This window comes from Propithecus coquereli, unplaced genomic scaffold (genome assembly GCF_000956105.1).
Source record: "Propithecus coquereli isolate 6110/MARCELLA unplaced genomic scaffold, Pcoq_1.0 Scaffold335, whole genome shotgun sequence".
NCBI lineage: Eukaryota > Metazoa > Chordata > Mammalia > Primates > Indriidae > Propithecus > Propithecus coquereli.
In genome coordinates this window covers 1,554,195-1,564,378 of record NW_012149008.1, presented here as the reverse complement: position 1 = coordinate 1,564,378, position 10,184 = coordinate 1,554,195, and the positions used below count along the sequence as shown (strand labels likewise).

The window sequence follows — 10,184 nt, the reverse complement described above, 5'->3', positions numbered from 1 at the left end:
AAACTCTTATCTCCAGCTCTCTCCTGAACTCTAGGTTTATATTAATATATCCAATTCTTTCCTTTTTATCTCTATTCAGACATCTAATATTTCAAACCTAATATTTCAACCCAAACTCTTGGTATCCCTTCTGTATAGACCCTCTGCCCTCCACACACTCAACTGGCCTCTTCCACGGTCTGGTTCATTGTCATTTCAGTAAATGAAAACTCCATGCTTTGAATTGCTCAGAACAAAAACCTTGGAGTCATTGGTTCACTTCTAATCTCTCAGCAAATCCTGCCAGCTCAACTTTTAAAATATATCCTAATCTGACCACATCTCATCCTCTCCACCACTACCATCTTGCTTTGCATCATGACTCTCTTTCACCTAGAAGATTATTGCCCTAGTTTTCTAACAGGTCCTCCTGCTTCTTCCCTTGCCTATAACCTCCCCTTCACAACTGCTTATTTTCACCATAGCAGCCACAGTGATTCAGATTGTGGTGCTCTTCTGGTCTAAACCCGCTAACAGCTTCCTAGCTCATGCAAAGTAAAAGTCAATGCCATTATAGCGGGCTTCAAGATCTCAGCTCCTTAGATCAAATCTCTGACTTCATCTCTTATTCTTTTCCTGCTTACTCACTTCATCTGTAATGGCCTTTCTCCTGTTCTTCAAATGTCAAGCATACTCCTCCCTCTGGGTCTTTCCCCTTAGATTCCTTTTCCTGGTATGCTCTTTCCCTAGATATCCACATGGCTTCCTCCCACTCTTCCTTAGGTTTTTCCTCTAATGTTACCATCTCATTAAGGACTTCCATGAATACTCCAAGGTTTCAGATTAGCTCCACCTGGCACTCCTTATTCTCCTCGCATGCCTAGTTTGCCAGTATAGCATATAACATCATCTGACATACTTTATAGTTTACTCATTTATTAGTTTGTGTCTTGCCCCACAATAATGCAAGTTCCCTGAGAGCAGGACCTAGAGAGAACACACGCTCAATAAGTATTTGTTGAAGGAACAAAAGCACTCCTTGATCCAGGGTGAGGAAGCTGCCTTGTGTGTCAGAATTTTTCTCCTCACCACTTCCTGAACCTTAGCGTTCATTTCTTTACCTTTGTCAGATTTAAGAATGAGAGATACCAGTCTGCAGAAGACCAAAATGAAGGGGAAAGAATCAAGGAGCAATGAAATCTTGAAGGAGGAAAGCAGGAGTAGTACAATAGGAGAAATAAAGGAGAAGAGAAAGGCAACTGAGATGAGTGAGACAGATACAAAAGGGAAAATGGGGTAGACGGGGAGAACTGAGAAGAAAACTCTGGAATATTCTTTTTGAATGATGGCTTCACTTAAACTGTAAAGATCGCCAGATACACCGTGGGGACTTCAACGGTTGAATATTCAGACCTCTCTTGTCACCACCTGGACTCCTAGGGGGCTTCAGACACTCACTTTTGGAAAGGCACATGACAGCTCAAGTTAAGATGATTTGTAATGAAAGGAACTAAAAAAGCACACTCATAAAGCCCTTCTACTTTCTAGTTAATCTCTAGTGATTTTCCTGGACAAAGAATCTTTTTGAGTCTGAAAATTAACAGTGGGGTCAAAAGGCTCAAAATCATAGCAGAGCTTAAGTGATCACAACCATAGAGGACAGGGGCTCTCTGTACCTCTGGTAATGTTACAGGTCGTCTTGATCCTCTGCTCGCCCAAGATTTATCTTCCTGTTAGAGATTAGTTAGAGGAAATGTGTGTATAAAGAGACAGACAATTTAACACCACCAGGAGAAGAAGAATCAACATAAATGGAATCACTCCAGATCCCTATTTCTTTATTACTGAAAGGTATGACACTTTCCTCTGGCCAGGAAGGCTGTAGAAGTAAAAAAAAACTACAAGCGCTTTGCAACTTCTTGTTAAATACGTTTTCTGACACATGGCAACTAGTGATTAATTACTGTGTTAGAAGATAACATTCCTATAGAGATTTGCTGGAAATACAGATGCTGTCCATGCTTGATTAGACATTGCTTAAGGAATGCTGAGGCACACTGCTGCAGTCTATTATTTCTGGCTTTTTTGGAATCCCTGTTATATTTATTTTACATGGTTTCAAATTTGGTAGAATTGATTGAGCTCATTTCGCAAAACCTGTTCTGACCAAAAACAAGAAGGGGAAAAAAATTAGGCTATAAAGTGTGTCTATATGAGAGCAAGAGAAAATGAGAGAGAAAGGGACTGTGAACAGCAGGACTACATTACTCCTTCTTGCAATGTTTTCTGTTTTACAAAGAAAGAACTGCAAGGGAGATACTGTTTCTTATAAGCCTATAAGAAAACTGACCCATGTCAGCTGGTTAAAACCTTCGGGAAACTAAAGATAAACTAACTTGTCATTATGCAAGCCCTTCATCAACACCAAAACAGGCCTTGATTTGATATTCCTGTTCATTCATTCAATACACATAATGAGCACTTACTCTGGTCCAGGCTCTGAGACACAAAGTTACAGCCTCTTGGAGCTTATAGTCTAGGCAGGAGATGTCTTCTGAGCCAAGATCAGAAGGACAGAATCATTCAAGGCTATTATGTTCATGCTAGCCTGTTTCCTTTCATAATCCATATAAGAATAAAGAGTAATAGTAGCAGAACCTCTCCCAAGTGGTCACAATCTGCTTATACCTATTTCCTTGGATGTAATTCACCAGTTCAACTGTGAAAGGTATGCCTTGTTGCCATTCAGTTATTTCCTGAAGAAACGCTTCATCGGCACCTGATCCATTGATGCCCAGTCAGCATTACATTGTTCAGATGCCCGTTTTTCCAGTATGTGTGCAGGCCCCATACTGGCTGCCAAAAACTGTGTTAATTTACTTATTTCAGCTAAATAAAAAAAATCATTTAAAAAAGGATGATTGAATTTAGGAATTATATTCCTCAGAGAATTTGTAATGGTTCTCTGTATCCCTCAGGCCTCCATGTTCTTAACTTCCCCTTGTCAATGTTATTATGACTAGACTAATTCAATAATGAGATCATTCCCCATAAGAGCGACCAAATAAATGCAGCATTCAGTCACACCTGGTTTCCCTAATCGGAGCAAGGAAGGCTTTCCACCAAATTTAGCCTAAAACAGGAATTTAATGAAAACACAAATACACACACACATACACACACACACACACACTTTCCCGCAAACGGGAAGAAAAAGACAGGGAAGGAGAAGGACCAAAAAGCAGAGGAAGAAGGTAGCAATGGAACAAATGGAGTAACAGATTTGGGAAGAAAGGTTAAAAATGAACATATACGGTTCATTTTCGATACAATGATCATAGTATATGCCTTCATCATTGTCAAAGTAGATAGTATTTCATCATTCCATTAAAAGATTCAAGAATTGTTTCAAATTTTCCTAAACTTCTGAAGGAATTAAAAAATCAAGAGAAAAGACACAGAAGCACAAAATAATAGGCAGGAGCATTCTGGGTTATTAAAAAAAAATGATTTCCTAGCCACAAAGGCTTCTGGAGAATGAAGGAGTTTACGGAATAATCCACATATGTATAAAGAGCAATACAGTGTGGAGATACCATAGTTATAATCTATCCCCTTCAAGTTTGTTTAAGCTTTCATGAAAGCACTAGAGCTTTGATGTTTTAAGTAAGGTATAGATAGTGTGAAGACCAAATGAAGAGAGAACAAAATTAACTCTCAAATTTGAAAGAGTATATTATAGAAAAACATTAAAAATTGAGGTCGGCAAACCTAGAAAAGAGAAAGAATAGTGATGAGTACCCACGTTCCTCCCATGAAAACAAGAGAAAGAGATGGGTTTCAATTGGAATAAGACAGGAAGAGATGAGGAAATAGATTCACGTAAAAGTGAGCTCAATACATGTTATTTACAATGAAAGAAAATAATGGAAAAAATTCAAATGTCCCCAAATTTGCAAGTGATTGAAAAAATAAATTATGGCTCATTTATACCATGGACTATTTGTTCAGGCATTAAAAGTAATGTTTTCAAGGAATATTAATGAATGTGGAAAAATCATGTTTTCAAAGAATATTACTGATAAGGAAAAACAAGTTAATATAAAATTACATTAACATTGTTCCAATTTTGTAAAAAGAGAAATCATATGTGTATATATGTGTGAAAAGTCATGCCCTCGGCACATGCACAAAAGCCAGGAGAAAGTATCCTAAATATCACAGTCTCTAGATCGAAGATTTATGAGTAATGTTTATATTCTTCTTTGTATTTTATCTTACATATTTTATGCAATGAATATATATATTTTTATACTCAGAAAAAATATTACTAAAGTTTTGTAGTAAGAAGAACTTTGGTTAGACAGCAGGAAAAACTACCTGCCTCAGTGATGTCAAATATTCAATAGAATTTTGTAGAATTACCTTCTCTATGACCTAAGAACATCTATCTCTTTCTTCCTTTCTTTCTTTTTTAAAATTTTTTCAGTACCAAAAGTCTGTCTTTAAAAATGACTTTCTAGGCAATGAAGTCTTGGCTTTGGTACAAGACTTTGGCCCAATCTCCCCTCCTACCTTGCAAAGTCCAAGTCGGCCTCCCGTGACATGGTGATGTTGGTCAAATTCTGCTGAAGAACAAAAATGTTCCTACACATTTTCTTGATGCCGGACTCACTGATGCGCCTGAAGTACTGGGCCCCATTAATGAGGATGCAGGAGATCAGGTGGCCCAGGCCTGAGGGATCCGCACAGAGCAGTGGGGAGAGAAGAGAAGACAGATGAGTGGTATCCTGCAGAAACTCACGCACAGAATTGCTCTCTTCTAACCCTCCATAAATTTAAATGACCAAAGAAAACGTGTCTTTGATGGCTGCATCTGCTGATCTTACAGCAATTTCATAGTATTTCTACATTGTCCTAGTAGTTGTACATGGGTGGACTTTACACTGGCAACAAAACCTGGAATATCCACAGATCCAGCATTGGCATATGCACCTACTGCCACCATGGCAAGGGCTTAGAGAACATGCCAGGTTGTTATAAACTATTAACATGCATAGGAACTCCTGCTTTTCTGTATAGATAATTGGGAAGCAGAGAAGAGCACATGTACATTCAATGATCTTTTTGGCCTTGCCTTCCTCCCACAAAACAGAGGGGGGCATTTTTGGCTCAAAAGTTGACCAGGAGCCTATCTAAATAAAAATAAATCAATGTGAAATTGGGCATTGGCAATAATGCTAATATACTTTGACACTGACAAGTAAAAATAAATCAGTAAGACACTGGGTTATTGGCAATAATGCTAATGCATTCCAACATTGGCAATGGGGTATATTTCCAAAACAGTAATTGGAGAGAATGTAATCAAAGCAAAGGGCGAAGGAAAAGTAGATCGTATGTTTGGCTGTTGAATTTGCACAAGACACCTATTCTGGGGTCCCATGCATGGTTTGTTCTCACATCTGAAGGGTTGTCTTACGGCCTATGGAATTTACCAAAGGGCAGCTCAGGACATCAACAAACTAACAGGTCCCCTTTGGGATATCCCATGTAATTAAGTTGAGAAATGCTGGTTCAGAACAACGTGAAGTGCATATGGGTTACTATTTTTAAAAGTTAGATTTTAATTCTAAATGAAATTCAGTAAACGTGTATTCGTTCTTTCTTTTCTTATTCTTGCAAAGTTGGACTCTAGTAGGACATTTTCCTAGGAATTCTAAAGCTGGTCTGGCTAGTCCCAAGCAGTCTCCTACTTTTGTTATTTTCTTCTTTGGAAGTCATAGTCCCTTCATAGAGACACAAAGGTTCGGATGCAAGTGTCAGGTTCATCTTTAGGTTAAATGGCTTTGTCTGTCTTCAAAATGACTTTTCCCTAGGTTAAGGTGGAGGCAGAAAATGAGGCAAGAAGATGCATTCCCCTGCTTCAGCTACACTCACCCAACATAGCCTCAAGACCACGAACTTGTCTGTGCTAATTGAAAGTGAAAGAAAAAGGATTTTACTTTTGTAAATGTACATGGATTGTACATTTAAAGCTAGACAACTTATTTCTCTGATAAATCTCTGTAGGTCAAGTTTTGGTGTCATTCTTTCGAGCCCATAACTTCAGGTATAATTCTTTTCTGCCATGGTATAATGTGGTCTGCCCAAAGTGTAGGCAATGAGGGGGTGCATTGTTTACAAAGAAATAATAATAAGTTATAAGAAGTATATTAAAGAAATACATTTTCTAATATGAAACTCAGAGCTGGGAAGAGTCACAGTCAAGAGCAAAGAGGAAACTCCGCGTATTAAGACAAAAGCAAATTCTCAGATGGTCACTGCAGCTTCAAGCTGCAGAGTAGTATAGATGCCACATAATTCACAGTGCCATGGGGCTAACTAATGGCTAACCCTTTAATCACTTATACTTTTTGGCTAAAGTCTTTCAGGGATGTTCCCCATCAGAGCACATCTGCATCGTTTATACTTCCATCTTTATAATTTAATGGGGAAATAGAATTTGGGGTGTGTCCAAACTTGCTGGAATATAACTGTTATATGAAGCAAGCATTGGTCATGTATTGTCAGTTTGCCACAATACTGTGGACAGTGTACCTTCTTAATTGTTTTAAATAATATTGGTTTTATTCTGTGAGAGAACACAGATCCTTTTGGCATCTAGTGCTACACACAAACAAACCAAAACAAGTAAAAAGGGAATGTAATTTGAAATCCCAACAGGGGTCCTATGGGTGAAATTTACCATGAAAAATATTTGGCTGGTGGCACATTTTTCAAAATTGTGAATACAAATGTCTTTGGGTGGTACTTGCTGCCTCTCGCACCCTTCCTTGCCTGCCTGCCCCCGAAGGCGTTGGATGCAGCCTTCCTAAACATCCCTCCTAATCAGGGCTTCTGTTCTTTCAGACGGTAACGCATTCTGTGAGAAAACTTCCCATTCCAGCGATAACTTTAGCCAATGAGGGGTCTTTCAGGATTCTCTCCTCATTGTGTATGCGTGTTTTCTTTTTCTTTAATAAGCTCCTCTTGAGTTAATTCATGGCCCACTCCACACATTCGCTCAAATCTCATCAGTGGCATGTCAGGGAGGCAGCCATCTGCCTTATCTTGGATTAAATCTCCTTATCAACCAGGAGCAGATGGCAGCCATATTGTTGTCTAACTAGTCATACACAGAGAGGCCAGGTATTGCAGATTTAGCTCAAACAAACAAACAAGCAAACAGACAACTTTTTCTGTAAGTTTTTATCGTCAATAATATAGAATCTCAGGGAAACCTTCGCCCTTCCTTCCTTTCAAACCCCCAGAGACAGAAGCAGGGTCTGACCTTCAAAGATATACTGGAACTTGTGCTGCTGAAGGCTGGAGCTCATGGCCTCTTCAATGGCACTGATATCTTTGTTAAGCTTGACCACCAGAGGGTCATAGTCCATGCTTTCCACATTAGCAACAATGGCATAGTTTCCCTCCTTTGCAAGAGGGATGAGATAGTGGAAACAGTGAACCCTGAAAAAGAGAGAGATGGGAAGAGCAGTTAATAATAAATCTTTCCAGTGAAGATAATGTTCTTCTTGGGGCAGAGAACAAAAATATCTGAAGCAGCAGTGGCCTTATAAATTTTTATGTAAACTACCTCCCATCTTTTTAACCAGAAAGCCATCTTAGTTATTCTAAAGAACAACAGCGATCTGGAACAAGCTGGCTTCTATGATTTTGGCTTGTTTAATACATACAGTGTTGATATAGTAAGGAGTTCTAAAATTCTTTTCAATGCCAGGATTGTATGCAAAGTGTGAAAGGCATTATATCTTAAAACAGATACTGTTGCAATGAAAATGAGAGGCAGAGTTTACAAATCTTAAAAGTATAGGTTTTGGAAGGCAACTACTTTGGCTTTGGTTCCCAGTTCCAACATTTACCAGCTGTATGACTTTAGGCAAGTTACTTTATCTCTCTATGCCTCAGTTTCCTTACCTGTGAAATGGGGATGATAATAACACCGACCTTACAGGGTGCTGTGAGTAACTACTACACAGAAAGTGGTATACGCTGAACACAGTGTTGGCTGTTATTATTAGACATATTTATTACTGTTAAATTTATTAGTTAAATAAATCACTTTCTGAACATCTATATATTTGTTAGAAATTATGCTAGGCCCTGGGAATATAGGATAATTTGTACCCATAAAAACTCCACAGCCTAGTGGGGCAGATCAAGAAAAAACAACTAAAAAAGAATATGGTCTCATTCCAAGCATGTCTACGCAGGTGCCATGGAAATTTGCCACAGGGTATCAGAAAAGGTACATGACAGGAGGTGATACTTAAGTCTCATAGAGGGCATCTGAGTGAGCTTGAGGAAGGAGGGCATTTCTGTGTTGAAATGGCCTGAGTCAGTTTGGTTATACACAATTCTTAGGTTCTTTCTGGTAGATATTAGTAGCTGCCAAATAACTCTGAGGTAGGTAAGGAATGGCTACACCTCCATAGCTTTTTTAAGTTGGAATAAGTTTCAGTCCAAATTCTGCCACACATACAGGCATTTACTTTTTTGGGGAAAAAAAAAATCCCCCAAAAGCAAATAAACCAAAAACCCAAAACCAATACCATCCATTGGCAGGCACAGTTCAAACACACTGATCTGTAAGCCCAGCACAGCCCTAACTCTCCATCTTTTTAGGTGCTATGTCTGATCTTGCATGCAAGGTTCACTGGGGGGAGAAAGGATGATAAACCAGAGTCGGCATTCTGTTATCCCTACAGTTGGCATCAGGAACAAGAAATCTTCTTAAACAAATGTCTTCAAAAGCCCTAGGCATTATCCCTAATGTTGCAACCGCAGGCTTTGCCTGTCATCTTTCTTTTTTTAAAGTCAGGTTTACTGAGAAATAATTTATAAACAGTAAAATTCTCCCTTTTTAGTATACAGTTCTTTGAGTTTTGACAAACACATACAGTTGTATAACCACCACCATTATGAAATTATAGAACATGACTATCACCTACAAAATTCCCCTGTTCCCTTTTGCAGTCAATTCCTACTTACCCCTAAGCCTTTGGCAACCACTAATCTATTTTCTGTCTCTAGGTTTTGTCTTTTCCAGAATGCCATGTAAATGGAGTCATGCAGTATGTAGCCTTTTGGGTTTGGCTCTTTTGTTTTGCATAAAGCATTTGAGATTTATGTATGTTCTTTTTCATTCCTTTTTATTGCTGAGCAAGCAGCCTTCTACTGAACGAGTACATACCACAGTTTATCCATTCACCAGTTGACATTTAGGTTGTTTCCAGTTTTGGGTGGCTATGAATAAAGCTACTTCATCTATAGGTTTTTGTGTAAATATAAATTTTCATTCCTCTTGAGTAAACACCTAGAAGTGGGATTGCTGGATTGTACAGTAAGTGTATGTTTAATTTAATAAGAAACTGCCAAACTGTTTTCCAAAGAAGCTGTGCCATTTTGCTTTCCTACTGGCAATAAGCGTTCCAGATGCTCCGCATCCTCACTGGCACTCTGCGTTGTCAGTTTAAAAAAAAAAAATTTCTTTTGGTCATTCTAATAGATGTATAGTGGTATCTCACTGTGGTTGTTAATTTGTATTTTCCTAATGAGTAATGATATTGAGCATATTTTCATTGCTTATTTTCCATCTATATATCTTTGATAAAGTATCTGTTCATATCATCTGTCATTTTTACAATTGGGTTGTTTTTTTTTCTTATTAAGTTTTGAGAGTTCTTTATATACCTGGATATAAGTCTTTTATCAGATATGCATTTTGCAAATATTTTCTCTCCATCTCTGGCTTGTGTTTTCATCTTAGCAATGTCTTTGAAATAATGGATTTTAATTTTGATGAGTTTCACTTATTTTTTTCTTTTATGGATGGTGCTTTTGGGGTCATATTTAAAAAAATCTTTGCCTAAACAAAGTCACAAAAATTTTCTGGAAGTTTTAGAGTTTTAGGTTTACATTTAGTTCCATGATCCATTTTGAACTAAGTTTTTAATAGGATGTGTTATATTCTTATAACCTGTTCATGCAAGAGAATCCAAATATCTTGATTATTGCTCATTTTCACTGATGGGTGCTCATCTTAACAGATGCTAATTAGCTAATGACTAGTTGCACGAATAAAAACTCATTCTGACATTCATGTACTAATTGACAAAATGTATAGTTTTGGTCAGGGTACC

General features: G+C 38.0%; 1 protein-coding gene across 1 annotated transcript in view; it reads right to left on the bottom strand.

Moving 5' to 3' along the window:
• The window catches only part of EXOC4 (exocyst complex component 4), a 1,030,122-nt gene that overhangs the window by 54,469 nt on the left and 965,469 nt on the right, over window positions 1-10,184 (bottom strand). Inside the window, exons 14-15 of the mRNA XM_012650605.1 lie at window positions 7,313-7,491; window positions 4,555-4,714 (exon numbers count right to left, since the gene is read on the bottom strand). Of these exons, the coding sequence (XP_012506059.1) occupies window positions 4,555-4,714; window positions 7,313-7,491 (339 nt within the window). The remainder of the gene's footprint in view (window positions 1-4,554; window positions 4,715-7,312; window positions 7,492-10,184) is intronic.